The 16,852-nt window shown below is 41.1% G+C and overlaps 1 protein-coding gene and 2 long non-coding RNA genes across 6 annotated transcripts in view; 1 reads left to right on the top strand and 2 right to left on the bottom strand.

Annotated features, from left to right (window-relative positions):
* The window catches only part of MACROD2 (mono-ADP ribosylhydrolase 2), a gene marked incomplete at its 3' end in the record, with an annotated part of 876,609 nt that extends 874,795 nt beyond the window's left edge, over positions 1-1,814 (bottom strand). For all 4 annotated transcript variants that reach the window (XR_014183592.1, XM_082048203.1, XM_082048204.1 and 1 more), the window contains exon 1: positions 1,575-1,814. Coding sequence is in view for 3 of the 4 variants with exons in the window: in XM_082048203.1 (XP_081904329.1) it covers positions 1,575-1,620 (46 nt within the window). The remainder of the gene's footprint in view (positions 1-1,574) is intronic.
* Positions 1,815-2,238: 424 nt separating this feature from the next.
* Positions 2,239-6,306, top strand: LOC309437632. The gene is made up of 2 exons (XR_014183594.1): positions 2,239-2,464; positions 4,203-6,306. It is a non-coding gene; the product is annotated as an uncharacterized lncRNA (long non-coding RNA).
* On the bottom strand, positions 5,853-16,504 carry LOC309437631. The gene is made up of 4 exons (XR_014183593.1): positions 15,991-16,504; positions 13,947-13,987; positions 11,791-11,895; positions 5,853-5,977 (listed from the first exon to the last, which is right to left on the bottom strand). It is a non-coding gene; the product is annotated as an uncharacterized lncRNA (long non-coding RNA).
* Between the last annotated feature and the right edge of the window lie 348 nt (positions 16,505-16,852).

Here is a 16,852-nt window from a genome sequence, read left to right as displayed (position 1 = left end):
TCCTCACTCAAAATACCCAGGGCCAGCATCATCAGCACGGTGCTGGAACGCAGTTACTGGAGCAGAAGACTGGCAAACACTGTTCGTTCTCACTAGACAAAGAGACACCGCGTTCTGGCCAGCCAGCACTCGCAAACATGCTGCCCTGGAGAGAAAAACCTCAGCAGCAATCGTGAGCTGCGGTTTGCATTCAGTACTATCGCTGTACCAATGGAGACCACCATCCTGGCAGCCGAGACAAGCAACGCGTGTCTGCCGTCCAGGTTCCCAGCTTACCCTTCAGCCCCTCCGCTCAACCCTCCTGTCGAGGGTTCGAGTTTACAAGCCAGGCTGTGAATTCACACAGGCAGCAGCAGAGCTGGAAGAGATGAATAACGGGAACACTCACCAGAGCCTACAAGAAACCTTTCCCCATCTGCCCCCAGCAGAAAACCAGTGGTTTTTTGAAGGTAACAACATAAAGCATTAAGAACTTGCACAGGGAAAGTCAGTTATAGTTGTTCACACATTTGCAAGGCCTGAGAAGACTTAACTATTGGAAACAACTTAAGACATCTGACAAAAATTTGTTGCCTCACCTTAACTACACAAACATGCTCTGTAAGGCAGTTTTGAAAAAAAAAGTACATTACAAAACTTGCTTCCTTTGAGAAGAGTTCGGCAGGAGCAGCTAACCTGCAGAGAGCTCAGTTTATTTCTGTTTTAACGTTTTTTTCTCTCAGAAACTCGCACTTGATTTCTGCCACAGACAACAAGGACAAATCCCCTCCTTCGAACTAGTCTTCTGCCTTCTGGGCTTGAAACGCAGACACAGCCACAGGGTTGGTGGAAGACAAGAAAGAAAACTTAGAAGTGATCAATATAAAATATCTAAAGGGCAAAGTTTGCGTAAAATGCTTGTCCCATGGTTTTCACGCTCTGGAGTTTAACACTGGGGGTTTATAAGCTGACACTACACAGGCTGGGGACCCTTAAAAAAAACAGAATAAATATTTCTTACAAGAGGCTGTGTGTGTTTTGCAAGCCCCACACCCCCAGCGCTTCACCCTGGCTGATCAACGCCAGAAACTACACTACAGTGCATTTAACCCGCCGTGCCAATAAACCATTTTTCCCCCTCTGAAAAAACATACGCATTAAAACGAGAAAAAAAGGCACGTTTGGGCAGCACGTGCCCAACTTTTCGGCCTGAAACACTTGCCCAAGGTGACTCGGGGGCGGGCGGCGCTGAGGGGCAGTTCCCACCCCCACCGCCCTTCTCCTCACGGGCAAAGTCAGTCAGCGACAACCAACGCGGGGGGAACACCTCAGAATTCCGCAACCCGGGGTCCCCCCCCGCCCCGTCCGTCGGAGGGGTGCGCGGTTTTGGGGTGTTTCAGGGCGGAGAGCCCGGCGCACCGCCCTCCCCCCTCCCGTCACCTCAGCCCGAGCGGCGGGAAGCGCCGCCAGGCAGCTCCCCGGCGGGGCGGCGGCTCCGAGGGGACAGGACACCCCCGGCACCCCGCACAAGTGAGCGGGAGGTGGAGGCGGGAGCAGCGGGCCCGGCACCGTGCGGCGGGAAGGGCGGTGAATACCTTTCTCCTCCCGCCAGGGCTTTTTCCGCTTGTTGCCGGGGTACATGGTGCTGTGGCTGGCGGCGGCTTTGAGCTGCAGGTTCCCCAGGCTCACGAGGGGGTGGAGGAGGCGCCGCGCCAGAGCCGAGCGCTACCGACGCCGCCGTGCGCCGCTGCTGCTGCCGCTGCTCCCGCTCCCGCCGGCTCCGCACCCGCCGCCCGGCTCCGCACGGCGCCCGTCAGCTGGGTCACGCCTCGCTCTAACCCGACACCCCCGCAGCGCCCGCCCCCCTCCCCGCCGCCCGTTGGCTCCGCCAGACGCCGCTCAGCAGCCCCCTCCTCCGCCCGCCGCTGCCGCCGCCGCCGGACCGGGCCCGGCGGACGCACCGGCCAGGAGGGGCCTGAGCGCGGCGCCGGTGCGGACGGCGGCGCCGGGGTGTTTTATTTTTTGACCGGGAGGTGTGTGTGGGGCCGCCGGGACCGGCGGTTGTGGGGGGGGTGCTTGGGTGCGACAGTGGCCGCCTGCGCGCGGTGCCGGCGGCAGCGCTCGGTGCCCCCGCGGGGAGGGAGGGAGGGAGGGAGCGGGCGGGCACCCCCGTCCCGCCGCCGCCCCGCCTCCTCCGCGCTCTGCTTCCGGGTTGCCGGCCGTTACCGAGCGCGCCGCCGATTGGCCGGGAGCCGTTGCTAAGTGACGGCGTCGGGGCCCGTCGGGGCCAAGGCCTGCGGGCCGGGGGGTGTCCCGGGGGCGGCAGAGCCCGCCCCGGGTGGCCGAGCGCTCCCTCCCGCGTTCCATCGGCTCACGGGGTTCCCCCGGCGCGGTGTTGGTGGAGCGAAGCTCGGAACTCCCCGCACCGCTGCTGTGGAAACCGCCGCTCGTGCCGCAGGGGTCAACGTCCACCCGGGGACTGAAGGTCAGGGAAGCCACGTACTGTTTTTCCTTACTGAGACCGAGTTTCCTTGTCTAAATAAACACACAAACTTCTCTAGACAAAAGGGGTAAATATAAAAGCTTCTTGGCAGCTGTACAGATCCTCACTTGCACCTACTTGGACGTAAAGGCTCTTCCTCCTCCAGGAGAACTGGCTAAACTCCCCAGTTTAGGAAGGATGAGGATGAGGGGGCTGGAGCATCTTTCTTCTGAGGAGAGACTGAGGGAGCTGGGGCTGTTCAGCCTGGAGAAGAGAAGCTGAGATGGGATCTCAACAATGCTTATAAATATCTCAAGGGTGGGTGTTAAGAGGATGGACCAGGTTCTTTTGACTGGTGCCCAACGACAGGATGAGGGGCAATAGGCACAGAATGAAACACAGGAGGTTCAATCTTAATATGAGGAGAAACTTCTCTGCTTTGAGGTGCCAGAGCCCTGGAACAGGCTGCCCAGAGAGGCTGTGGAGTCTCCTTCTCTGGAGACTTTCAAACCCACCTGGACATATTCCTGTGCAATCTGCTCTGGTGAACCTGCTTCAGCAGGTGGGTTGGACTGGATCATCTCCAGAGGTCCCTTCCAAACCCAACCAGTCTGTGATGCTGTGGCTCTGGAACACAGTGCTGGCAGGTGCTTAACTTGGAGTTTGGCAGGAGTCACAAGGGGCTGGGGACAAAGGACATCCTCCTGACCTTCCTCTGTCCTGTAACGCAACACAACTTCACCTATAAGGAGTAGTGCACAGTGGGACATAGATGTCAGGTTGAAGTCAAGCATAGGAAGGTGTCCCCATCTGTCCACATGAAAAATGCACCATCTCAGCTAAATCATACAGAGTATATTACGTATACCTTCTGGTCAAGAACAGGCTGTTTGCTTGACCTCTAACACAGAAAGGTGAGGGTCAATGTAGCAGCATTTCAACTTCTTTTCTCGTAGTTTCTGATTAACAAACACATTAGCACCTCTACCGTTGCCATTAATCTTAGCTCACGGTACAATTCCTTACAGCAAAATCCTTAGTCTTATCACACTGTCACGAGGGAGCACTTTGGTTTACCTTTTAAACAGTTATAAATCAGACTAAGATTCCTCTTTACACAGAATATTTTAATATTCAGATTAGATCAGCTCCTAAGGGAACACCATCATGTTCCGTCTTTACTTGATGTCCTCACTTTGCCCAGGTGATGTGCTTTGGTAGCCCAATCATGGTTTTCTAATCTTGATAATAAAAATGAGAGAAGCCAACAGGTAACAGGCATTAAAAAAAAGATATTGTGGTTTAAATCATGCTTGCTTGCGTGATGTAGAGCAAATATTTGAACCCATATCACTGCATATTTACCAAGCTACTGAATATTCTAGTGTCCTGTGGGATCTGTTCCACATTTTATAAATGAACGCTTATTGGACCAGAAAGGGAGAGAGAGAAAACTTAAGTCTCTTCCTATAAAGGGCATCTGCACACATTCTTCAGTTTCATTTGTAAAAGAAGCTACAATAACCATAATTTTGGAAAATAGGTAAAGAAATTACCTACATACACAAAAGGGCAAAAAAAAAATTATGAAGCCTGATGTTTACACCAGCACCAAAACGGAAGACCATGTAAAATGTAGGAGTAAAACTTTCTTCAACTTAAAAATAGAAATGTTCAGATGTTCCAATTCCAGTAGGAAAATTATTATGGCATTTTACTTTTTTCTTTTTTCCCCTCCCAGGTGCTGGTCATACAATTGATTCCATTGAAGCAGTAAGAAAATATGTCACTGACTTCAATATGAGCATGACCTCTCCTTCACTTCTCACACTTGTTGATTCTGGAGGCCTTAAATCTTCCAAAGATCACTGATCCACCAGGTCAAGTAAAATTGTAAGTCATTTCCCAGCTAACTTGGGTTAGGTCTTCCACGCTGTTCCTGGAAAGGAACAAAACGTTCAGCTTGGTAGATATGAAACATGAATAATCATTCCACAGCTGTCTGCAAGCATGCAACTCCCACAGCCAGAGCTAGAATAATATATGGGAAATCAGCTGTTAGAAATGCTGTTTGGGGAACACACCTAATTTCTTTATAAAGAAAGATGTTTTTCCCTGGTTGACTACATGTAATGCCTGCCGCGAATGAATTTTAAAGGGACAAAGGTACAAATATATCAGAGATTTTCTCTGACAAGTTTGTGGCTCTCAGTCAGCGGAGAAAAGAAAACGTCCACATGACGAGAATAATAATCCCGCTCCCTGGATGCTGGCAGCAGACTAACACATGGCAATGAACTCCAAGGAAAGCAGCAACAAAATATAGATTGTCTTTTTCTTCCTGCAACAGACTAGCAGGCACAGAAGCATAACATTAAATATAAATACATTTTATTCTCTTTTTCATAACATAGCTGATCGGAGATTTAGCCTGAAGTGGAAAGTTTGCCCATTGTTACCGGGCAAGGAAACAAATAGCGTCCTAGAAGCGGAGTGATGCTTCGACACAATGCTAATTTGTCTAACACACAATACAGTAATTAACTCCTGCCTCTAGGCAGACACTTAACTGTCCATGTAAATGGATGAGGTTGTTCAAGGACGACACTGGATTTACAGCAAAGAGGCAGACTGAGCACGAACAGAAATCCCAGGAGCTGCTAATGGAGAACAAACCTACACAAAAACCACCAGCGCAAGGGCCAGAAAAGAGCAGAAGCACTATGACAGAAGCATGGAATTCAAAGACATGAGAGAAGCAATTGAGAGATGTAATCAGAAATATTAAATGTGGTGAAAAAATTTATCTAAAAAGCAGCATTTCAGTACTTGGATGAAAACCAGACAGACTGCAAAACAGGAGATGTTTTTTTTTTGTGAAAACTGTTGTGAGCTGTATATGTGGTAGGCTAAAGGAATGCTCAGAGGGCTTTAAAATGTTCTGTTAAAACAATGAGCATGAAGATGAGACTGATAGGGAATGGGTACTTGTCTCAAGATCTGGGTATATTTAGTCCACCCAAGGCCTAGCGAACATGCTGGTGACATTCTGCAGGCAGGAAAACTGGGAAACGTCCAAAATAGCATTTAAGAGATATATAACCTGGGCAGAATATAGGTTTCTACTAATAACTGTAAAATTAACATTTAATATACGCATAAAGTAATGACTGGTTAGAGAGTTCCTGTTAGAGATATAATAGGAAATGTAAATTAATACAGGAGTGAATAAATGTGCCAAAGGAGAGCTGGAGCCTCAATTCAAACTGCAGGATCATCCGGCCAAACCAGCATGAAGACACCTATGTACAGCATTACAATCGCCATCAACCATGGTCACCAAAATCAAGGCAGATTCCACATGGAGCCTGTAGCGGAGTAAAGCAGAGATGGGGGTCCCAGGAGGAGGCAGGTCCTGGCCACTGGGTGAGCGCTGGCTCCGAGGGGTCAGTCGTGGTGTGGGGTACAAAGCACAGCAGAAGAGAAGAAGGAGGAGGTTGCTCCAAGATGCAAATCCTGAAGGAAGAATAAAAATATCAGGTGCTGGAGAAATGGAAAAAATGTTTGGAAAATTCTGTGCAAAAGAGATGCGGGCGCTTAGATGTGGCAAACTGACACCGCATTCATGAACACGCCACGATGCAGGACATTAAAACTGAACACTTCTGTGAGAAAAGCCTCAGTGTTTAGCAAGAGGAAAGTTTATATCATCTTAATCACAGCAGCAGCTGGCAGAAGCTGCTGCCCCATAAAGCAGTTTAAAATGCATAAAAAGAAAAAAGTAGGCATGTTCATTTTAAAGGTCATGCAACGTGAGTTACCTGGAATAAATTCTTATTTCCTTATGCTTCACTTCGAAAAGTGTGTTTATATAGATAATAACACTCAGCTCTTGGCTGTAAATGCTAAGTTTGTTCTTTGGTTGGTTGTTTTTTATTTAAAAAAAAATCTAAACCAACAAAATAGTACACAAACTGCAAACAGAATCAAGAGATAAACTATGTTTTCAATCTTTTTACCTGGAAGTTTTTTTTATCTCATCTAACACAAAATATTGGAGTTTTTCTGCTCTCTCCTTTTTTTAACTAGAAGTTGCCTTGGTTATGAATTCATTTCAAGGGCTTCTTGTGTGGCTACAAAGTTAAACACTGGGGTACGAAACAACAAAAATAAATTAAGATAAATTAAAAGGACACTAAGCAGTCCTTTTCATTGTGTACAATGGAAAGTAGTCCTTTATTTCATCAGTATTTACACTGTTTATTCAACTTTTCATTGAATACAGTGAAAAAGGTAAAGATGAAATGAAGAAGTCTTAAATACTCATAAGTACTTTTGAATTTTCATAATTAAATATCATTGTAATTAATTGATTAAAAAATTAATCACAAATTTCAATCAAGATTAAGATTATTTCCTCCATTTCTAGCTCGTTTAGAAAAAAGGCAACAGAACGTTACAGACAGTTTCACATGTTAAGAGAAAATTCCTTCCTCTTGTATATGAAGGTACATTTTTAAACGTATAATTTCAGTAGCTATTAAACCAAATTGCTTTATTATACCAATACCAGAGCAATATAAAAATCTAAAATGGGTTTATAAATTATTTATATTTAATAAAAATGTATTTCAAGCACCATTATTTTTATTTATCCAAGCTCGCTTGTGTAGCAAACTGCATGTTATGCATGGTCTTGTTTTGATTAAATCCCACCGCAGGAAATTCAAATGCAAACTTAGAGCCCCTGTGTATTAACTGTGAAGTCTCTCCTGTCCATTTATATCATATGCTAAAACTGCTGAGTCCTTTTCACAAGGCTTTCACAATACCATTGATAAAATGTCACCTTTTATTAGCACATTCATTCTCAGATACACTAACGTGCATTGAAAACATAAAATGCACATCATTCATCTTTGATTTGAAAGTTGCATCCTACCTCCTGAACTTTCAAGCTACTAGTGCACTTGGGTCAAGATTCTGTTAATAAAATGATATAATATAGTGGCAGGTAGAGAGGGAGTTAACTGACTACAAGCATTTGATAAATTGGTACCTGTAATTTCTACGGTTTGTTGCCTTGGGCAAAGGAGCTCAAGAGGAGGCAAGTAACTGCAAGACCCATTTGTACAACTGGGTGATTGGAGACAAAGATGAAATGCAATGTGCTCACGTGTTTCTTACAGCTTTATGATTTTAATTTGTTTTGTCAGAGAAATACACTTTGGTCCATCAAACAATGTGATAACTATTCAAAGAGAAAAGGAACATTTCTGTCCTGTTGATATGTTTGTTAATACGATTTAGTCGAGGTATGATTTCATGAGCAGTCAGATGCATAGTCTTTCAGTTTAACCACTAAGGTTATGCTTGTGTCTAGAAATGGTCATTTTTGATAGTAAAGAAATAGAATATTAAACACACAAAACAAATAATTTGAGTTAATTATTCATATCATTTAATATATACACATAAAGTGACTCTTCTGACAATTAAGACTTATTTTCTATTATTTACATATACACTTGTCTATTTGATTTATTTGTTAAGCTTTTAGAAGATAAATTTGTAGATCATTTGAAGTCAGACCTATTTTAAGTCATATTTTGGAAAACATTATTCCAAAATAACAGTATCCTAATGCTATAAATAAGCAGAGCGTGTTCCCAAGCTTTGCACAAGTCCCAAGACTTAATTACAGTTTTGAAGTCTCAGTGTGAGTATGTGCACCATGTGAGACCAACGCATGTTTTAATTATTGCAATGGCAATACCGTGTTGTACCTGAGTTCTGCGCTCTGGGGAACGCTGCTGTTCACACCAGCCATATCCTATGATCGACATCCATGTTCGCAAATGCAAAGGAGAAGGAACTTTTCAGAGTTTCCAAAAGAACCTCAGACACCCACATTTTTATGTGCAGCAGAACAACCAGAAAAAAGACAGGAATGTTCAACTTGGGCTTCTCTCAGGTACCAGCATCATATGGAAGAGATAAAAATACAAGTAAAGAAACAGCAGGTGATCTAGACTGAAACTGCCTTTTGCTCCTGGAACTGTTCTTGGCTTAGAGAGGAAGAAAAGAGAAGTGTCCCACCTCAGAGCTGACACAATGGAGTAGGGAGCGGAACGCCAAACTGGCACCCTTGTCCCAGCTATAATTCCAGGGACTTTGCCACAGTTGAGATGTTTGCAGTTGTGATGGCCGTGCTTGCACAAGCCTTTTCAGGCCTCTGCCTGGGGTGTTGGAAACAGAAATACCTTTTGGCCTCAGTCATTCTGTATCAGAATAAACTAAGATGTATTGCAGAAAGTACTTAATAAAGAGGAAGAACTTCAAGCGGGAAATCACTTTTCAGTATGACACTTGAAAACGTGGGATTCCTGCTCAGCCTACAATGTCCTCAGTCAAAAAAAGGAGATTGAGAGCATAAATAGAATGAAACAGTCAGAGTGACCTCAACACAGAAGAGGAAAAGAAAAAAGAGCAGGGCTTAACTATATGCTCAAACTCGAAGTACATAAAAGTAATTTGGCATCACTGATGTATGGTACAACCTTTGGCAACTTGACCTCTGCTGGCTGCGTACAACCTGCTTATAATCAAGAGAGTCACATCATCATTGCAAGGACAGAAGATAATTAAATGTGATCAGGTCTAGCAGAGGAAAGCATATTAATCTGCAGTAGAAGAAGAAATATTTCTTAATCACAAACTTCCTTAAATGATTGCTTCCTTGCCAGAAAAATAACATCCTGGCATTAGAAAGGTTTACATAGGTTGACTTTAAGAAGAGGTAAACAGATTATTTTGTTGTTTTGGTTCTTCCATTGTCACCACACACATCTACATTTATTTGTATTTTAAGGCTGCAAGGGGCAGAGAGTGAGTGATTTATTCCAACACGCTATGCCAGATCCCCAGAATACAGCTGAGCAACTGGGACTCGTTGGACTGGGAACTAATTGGTTGCTAAAAACAATAAAAGATGGGAGTACTTTTAAAAGACATCTAACATGCTGATTAGATAAAATTAGATTGAAATGACATTATTAAAGAAAGCTTTCAAGTGTCAAAAATGAAAGAAGGTCATATAGTCTCCACTGAGGAAATCTAGATCTCACCAGAGGGGACATCCACTTTCATTATTCTGCTATTTTATCTGTTTTGTCTTTCACAACAACTTTTCAAGCAGACAGGGAAAAAAAAAAATAGAAAAGCTAAGAGATATGGTTGAGAGTTGAAAGAATGAGCACAGAGAGTAGATAAAAGATTTAAGAATTGGAAAGACAAGTTAAAATTATATATACTGGAAAGTTGGGACAAAATAGTTATTGATGAAAAGTTAGGCTATCTTGAATGTAAATGTTATGCAACTTACTACTTTCATTAAAAGCGATATCATGCATCATCAAAATCAGTGCAATTATACTACTGCAAATATATGTTTAGTTCTTACATAACAAGAAATAACTGAATTAATATTTCAGCTCATTGCTTTTCCACCTTTCTTCTTTGTTTTGTTTATTTTGGCTTCTTTCCCCTCAAACGATGCCATCTGCTCATGGCTATCCTCCCCATTTCTGACTGATTCTGTTGTTTTAAATTAATCAATTCCTACCCACCTTTTGTAGTTCGAAGGCAAATCTCTTCTCAAGGTTATAAAAGTACATCTGCTAACTAACATGAGTGAGATAGTGCTTGTGATACATGCGGAATTAGAGCTTGTAGAAAATGAAAGAGTTACAAACTCACTGTGGCTGGAGGGCTGGCGGGAGGTCCCTACTCCAAGTTTTTGCCTAAAGCAAGTTTGTGCTGAATTCTCATCAGGGTGCTCAGGGCTTTTACATGTTGGGTGCTGAAAAACTCCAGAAATAGCAGCTCCACAGCCTCTCTTGGCAACCTGTCCCAACCTCTGATAGATTTGCTGAAGTTTATCACCATCTTTCTTGCATTTTCATCTTCGAGATTTTTAAAAATAGCTTCTACAATTTCAGTCCAATTAACTGATGTACCACAAAACATAAAACTATAAGAGCATATCACCTTTACGTAGTACCTTCCTTGCATTCCATTTTGGCCTTCATACTGGATTGTGAGCCTTTCAGACAAAGAACTGTTTCTCTTCACTTCTGTGGAGCCCAACATGAAAACAAAACAAAACAAAAGTGTGGGGGGGGCTGTGCTTCAACTTAGTTGAAGCAATGACATGGTTATTTTCCAGGCTATTTTTCTTTCTAACTTTACTCTTCTGTCTCCTCTTTTATTTTGTTTGCTTCACCTAACCTTTCATGCTACTTATGGCTCATCTTTGCATTAGTAGTACTCTTGAGTTTTATCCCCTATAAATACAATGCACATTCCCGCTCTTTTTCTTAGAATGCTTCTAGCATTGCAAAAGCATATATATGTTTTCCTTATATTTATCTTAATGCAATACACCCCATATCCACTTCACTACTTTCCTCTCAACTAAATTGTTCTAAATGATTTATTTGGTGTGAGGGTAGCACAGTAATGTAATGTAAATAACTGCTTTACCTCTGATCACCCAAGTATCATAACAGTTTGTGTACTGGCTTTAGTTTAATTATGTTATATCACCTGCCAAAAATTGGTTCATAATTTGGGAGTGCAATTTTTTAGGAGATTTGCAACAATACTCAGACTGAATGCTGGTGATTAAAATGTCCTCCTCATCAATTGTATTTTATTGCTTTGTGTTACTACATAGCACGTTAATGTATCATTGGCTTTATAGCACATGAAATACTAGGAAAGTAGGATATTTACATCATATTTCTTACAAAATGTTTTCATTCAGACTTTCATTTTTTATAGTACTCATCACCTTTAGTTTTAACATACGTTTTAGCTCATTACAATATTTTTTGTTGCTAACATATTAGTGGCTTTTCCTAATGTGCCCAAATCAGTGCAAATCTTGTTATTAGCAAACCATAATCCACATGCGTTTCTTGATCTGTAGGAATCAGGTTTATTTTTATTCCTCCCCTCAAGAAATCAGCCTGTGTGCTTAAGAGCGCAGCCGCCTGCACTCACGATTTGGTTGTCCCACCCTGGCCACCATAGATGTCAAAGGCCACGGGCTCCCAAGTGACTTGTCACCAGAAGTAGCAGATGCCAGGTCTGCACACAGCAGCCAAGTCCAGCCACTGTGTCACAGTACTGAGCAGGGCCACTGGTGGGACACACGCTCTGGCGTTTGTCCCTAGGCCCCCAGCAATGAATTTGGTAAACAGTCACTACCTCACAGAAATCGTGCTCCCTCCCACCACCACACACCTTACTACAGATGGACTTACTAGTTATTAGCTGAGCCACAAATGTCTCTCGTCTTCTGTCCATCTTTCTGGTAGCTGGTCACCAATACAGAAGTGGACAGTGAAATACATTTGAACACACAGCATCTGAAACGGGTAGAACAAACGTGAGTTCATTTTTAAGTCCTGGTCTTAAAAATTGCTTCTTACAGTAAGTGTTTTCTCATGCGACAGTTAAAAATAGCAATTTTCAATAAAATTAATTAAATTATGATACAATATAATTATTGTGGTGAAATATATGATTATTCTTGGGAAAATTAAATAGCAATAAGCTGCTGTTATACACAACAGCATATAATGTCAGTGTCTTGTATCTTGCTGCTTATAGGGCAAGAAACTGAAAAGTACTCCCCAAGACTGATAAATCAGTCCAGGTTCTTAAACTAGCAATCTGGTGGAAATGGAAATGCACCAAATACAGCTAGAGTTGCCCCACGATATTTGAGTAAAACTACATTTAGCAAAGTGGTCATTAATTTTGGATCTGCTCATTTTTTGTATCTCACTCAATATTCCATAGATGTGATTTGTGAAGATGCCACTTATTAAATGTTCAGTTTTGAGTGTTGAGCTATAGCTGTGATGTATATAAGAAGTGCTTATCAAATACTCGCTTCCAGATGCAATTATTTTAGTAGTGCATTGTCAAGGTGTAAGGCACTCATCTTATTTGAAACAAGAAACTTTATCAAAGAAGGTTCTTATCTATGAACAGTATTATTGTAGGCTGCTCTCCATAAGCTTTTTATTGCTAATCTTTTTCTGCTAGAGACATGAGCGTATTTTAGACTGAACCTTCTTTTGCTGATGCTTTGCATGTGGAGTAACAAACAGGTTTACCAATATACAATCCACCTGAAACCAGTGTGTATTTATCAAATATTTCAGTTAGTTCTTTGAACATTGGCCTAAATTGCATTTGAAAACCGTGTTAACTTTTGTGGATAGGTAAATGCCATCAGAAAGAAAAATCCTGTATTTATCATTAAGATTTTCTGTAGTTCATGAAAGACATTGTACACAGCTTTCTGTGCACAAAATATGTATTCTAATTTTTAAAAATATTGTGATTACAGACTGCGTCTGTAAAGGTAGCAAAACAATTTTCATGATGATTTTTCACACATCTTATTTGTTGATCATTTCCCATATTTAACCTCACCCTAAAAATTAAAAACCACAGAATTTTATGAAAAAAATATTCGTTAATCATAACAGATTTTAAAACACAAAAGAAACACCTCAAACATACCTTCTCAGATCTTAATAGTAAAATGCTCCTTCTGGCAATCTAATTGGACAATTTAGTGTCTTGTAGAAGGAAAACCAGCTACTCAGACAAACAAAGAAGTTCGATAAATCAGTAGTTCATGTTGTAAACTCACGTCTCTGCAAAACTTCAGTCTCTTCACATTGCTCTAGTTGTACAAAATGGGGTAGAAATAGCCTCAGGGAAGAATCCCAGAGTAATGAGGTTAGTTGAAGAAGAGCTGACAGAACAACTCTCTGTCAGTCCCCCAACACTAACCCACACATGTAGGTGCAGCAGGTAAAATTCACCTGGATCAATCAAAAGATCAGCTACAATTTACCTATAGGTAAATTGTGTTTTCTACCTCTGTTTTTCTGGTTAAACATAACACTTAAGATAGCAGCAGCTCCAGAACATTCAGATGTTAAAATGCTAGATTAACAGTGGACTTAGAAATATATGGCTACAGCTGCCTTTGCTGTAAGTTTTCACAATTTTCCCCTTTCTATAATAACAATATCTGCTTAACTTTAAAATGGTTTCTGTATGAAACATGGAAAAACAGAATGCATTTTAGTTCGCCCTGGCCATTTGATGGCAATATACTTGCTAGATATACAATGTCAGAAGGATAATTAATTGTGACATTGCCAAAGGGACACAACACTTCTTCTGATAAATTCTTTCCATCTTTCCAAAGGGTTACAGCCTGTATTGCAGCTTTAAGCTGGTTTATTGCCTAGAGCAAATTTGATTTTCATAGACTTACACAAGCTATGGAAAAGGTGATCTAGAATGGTTACATGCTTAAAATGTGAAAAACCTTCCAGGGAAAATAGAAAAGCTGCTGCACTTGAACTTCTTCATGCAAATAAAGTCTTACCTGAATATAAATGATGTACATTCTTGAACAAGACTGCCAAGCTGAAAACAAAACACATTATCAATATAATACCAAGATAATATAGTTTGATAGACATTATTTAAAGCCTAGATTAAGAAGGCCAGTAGAATGCAAATCATGCATAGAAAGAAAACCCACAAAATAGAAATACTAGCAGTAGTTACTTAGCAAAAAAATCAATTAAACCCACTCTAAAAATTTAAAGTTCCAACTTATAAACCCTAGGGAATTTTTTCATTATTTTTTTAATTAATTCTCCACTATCCTTCCAGTATAGACATAAGGCTGATATCAAAGTGCTTTTGAAAGTACAACTGGCTTTGCTTGATGAACCAATAACAGCAAGTCTAGCCAAAATGTTCATTTACTGATACTACTCTGCCAGCAAACTGTTTCATATGTATTATCCAGCCTCATATGAGATCTGTTTCTGCCTTTCTTTCTATGTTTAATTAGCCATCACCCTCTACATGCAGTTTCACATTATGTTATTCAAATCAAGTTCTGCGGTGATTCAGCAGTGATACCTACAGGTTTATAATGTTTGCATTAACCTGACTTTCTTTGGTACGCTATACTATAGCTTACTATAAGTAAATGGTATAGAACTGTTAAAACTGCTCTGATGTTAGAGTCTTCTTGGATTCTCGGGGTATATTCCTGCATCCGAGCAGGATTAGAGAGAAGCCTGAAGGGGTTTTTAGTCCCAAAGGGCAGCTGCTGCAGACAAAAGTCCCTGCTGCCCTTAATGATGGTTGAATCCCACCCAGGGTCATAAATGCCATTTCAAAAGTGACGTCAGGTTCCAATTGAAAAAGTAATGCCTTGAAAGGGAAAACTAAAATGGGATAAGGAACTACCTGAACACAAGAAGCTGCGCTCCAAATTCTGATTAAGTTATAGTGAGGATACTGAAATGTTATTTCTTTGAAGAATTATAAGAATCTCCCTTTATAGAAAAGGTTTTTATAGGAGTTTCCTTCTGGAAGAAAAAGTAGATCAAGAATAGGTCCAAACACGAAATCACAATGAAGGGCATTAACACAATTTATATCAGTAGGCACAGATAGTGTTTTGGTGGGTGGAGGTGAGTGGGAAATTGTGTTTTGTTTTTAAATAAGGAAACACCAGCATGCTTTTCGGAAACCACCGAAATAGTTCAGTAGTCAGCTTAGATATGAGAAAGAAAAAAACTGCAGGGAAAAGCAGAATTTCTGTTCCTTGGCTTAAGAAACAGCTTCTGCAGGATAAAAACTGAAGCCAGGTTTCCTCTTATAGCTCAAATTCCAGCGATAGTAAAACAAGCCATATAGCTACTCTCTCCAGATCTGTATTTATCCCCAGGCTGTCACTAGAGGCTGTGCTGACTTACAGGGAATGAAACCTGACGTGACCTTTCAGATGTGGGTAAGTCAGGCCAGGCTGACGTGAAATACAATCAGGCAAATGTGTAGAAAAAATGTTTAAGTGATTGTGATGCCTATGGCACTAAATGAAACAATAGTTTGAGAGGATTTCAGTGAACTTTTATGTCCCTTAACCAGGAATGTAACACTCCTCAAAGCATATAAAGAAAGATGTCACCAAAATGTGGGCAATGTTAGCATAAGACAGAACAATGATCCCTAAGAAAAAACAGCCTTCACGCTATACCTGTCATGCTTGTAAGGACTGATACAAGTCACTGACTATAGACTAGACCTCAGTTATTTTGTCTTTTAAAATGCCTGCCTAAGAAATTTTAATTTACAGCCATATGGTGGCTCAAAAAGCTTTAAGTCAGAGATTTTTGACAGTGGTGAAAAGAAGATATTTACTGTGTTTAAATAGAAGAAAACAGTACCTTCACTTTTAAATACACTATTTTGATACCGTGTTTAGCAAAATTAATAATTGCCAAAGAAATCCTGGACACTACGCCAAAGCAAACTTTTGCCCTGCAGTGAGAACGTTTCACATCATCCACTTAGCTGAGTGGTCAACAGCAAAGTGTTGTCGATCTGCAAATATTAACCACAAGTACCTGGGCTAAAGTCTGGCTTGCTGTGGTCCAACTATGATGAGACGGGGAACAGCTTCACCTGGGCTTTGGAATTTAGGTGGAGAGATGGCAACATTTCACAATGTTACTACATAGTTAACAGACCAACCTATCTCCTTAGAGAAAGCCCCCTCCATTATTGTATTTACATTACATTTGACAGATATTATACTTGGAAAGATTCTGATTTACTTACTTATTGAGACATGCTTTGGTTTCAGGTTTGCAAATTCTATAAACGTGTTGACTTGGGTGAAATAATTGTGGTGCGTAAGTGTAAGCAAATCCATAAATCTGGAAAGGAACAGGTTCCTCAAATAAGAACAATCAAGAAACATTTTAAAAAGGGGAAAAAAAGAAGCACAGACAAAGTTATTAACAGTAACAAATGGATGACGTAAATGTTTACTACACAACCATTCCTTTTGCTTTTGGTTTTCTGCAAAATTAGCAAGTATTAAATAACATTTAACTTGAGATTTCATTGGTAACACGGGAGTTCTCATACCTGTTGCTACTAAATTCCTAGTGCTAATAAAGCAGAATCTCTAAATACTTATTGAAGTATCTTCTACTAAACAGAGAATGGGCTGTTACCCCTGTTGATTAAAAGTCAACACATACAGTGTACATTCTCTTGACGATTGCACTATCTGCTGCTATGAATTATAACCTATTTTTCTTCAATCTAAGAATCCCAGATTCCTTCAGCTTATACAATATGTGAATATATTTGTGCCACCTCAAAAGTAGATACGCTGAATTCTTAGATGATTTATTTATGGGATTTCAGTCTTAACAAATGTTGCAAATGCAGCTCAGGAGCTCACACAGCAGCATAACA

The sequence above is a fragment of the Streptopelia decaocto genome (genome assembly GCF_964273445.1).
Source record: "Streptopelia decaocto genome assembly, chromosome: 3".
NCBI lineage: Eukaryota > Metazoa > Chordata > Aves > Columbiformes > Columbidae > Streptopelia > Streptopelia decaocto.
Note: the sequence above shows the minus strand (reverse complement) of the source record. Positions and strands in the feature narration are given on the sequence as shown.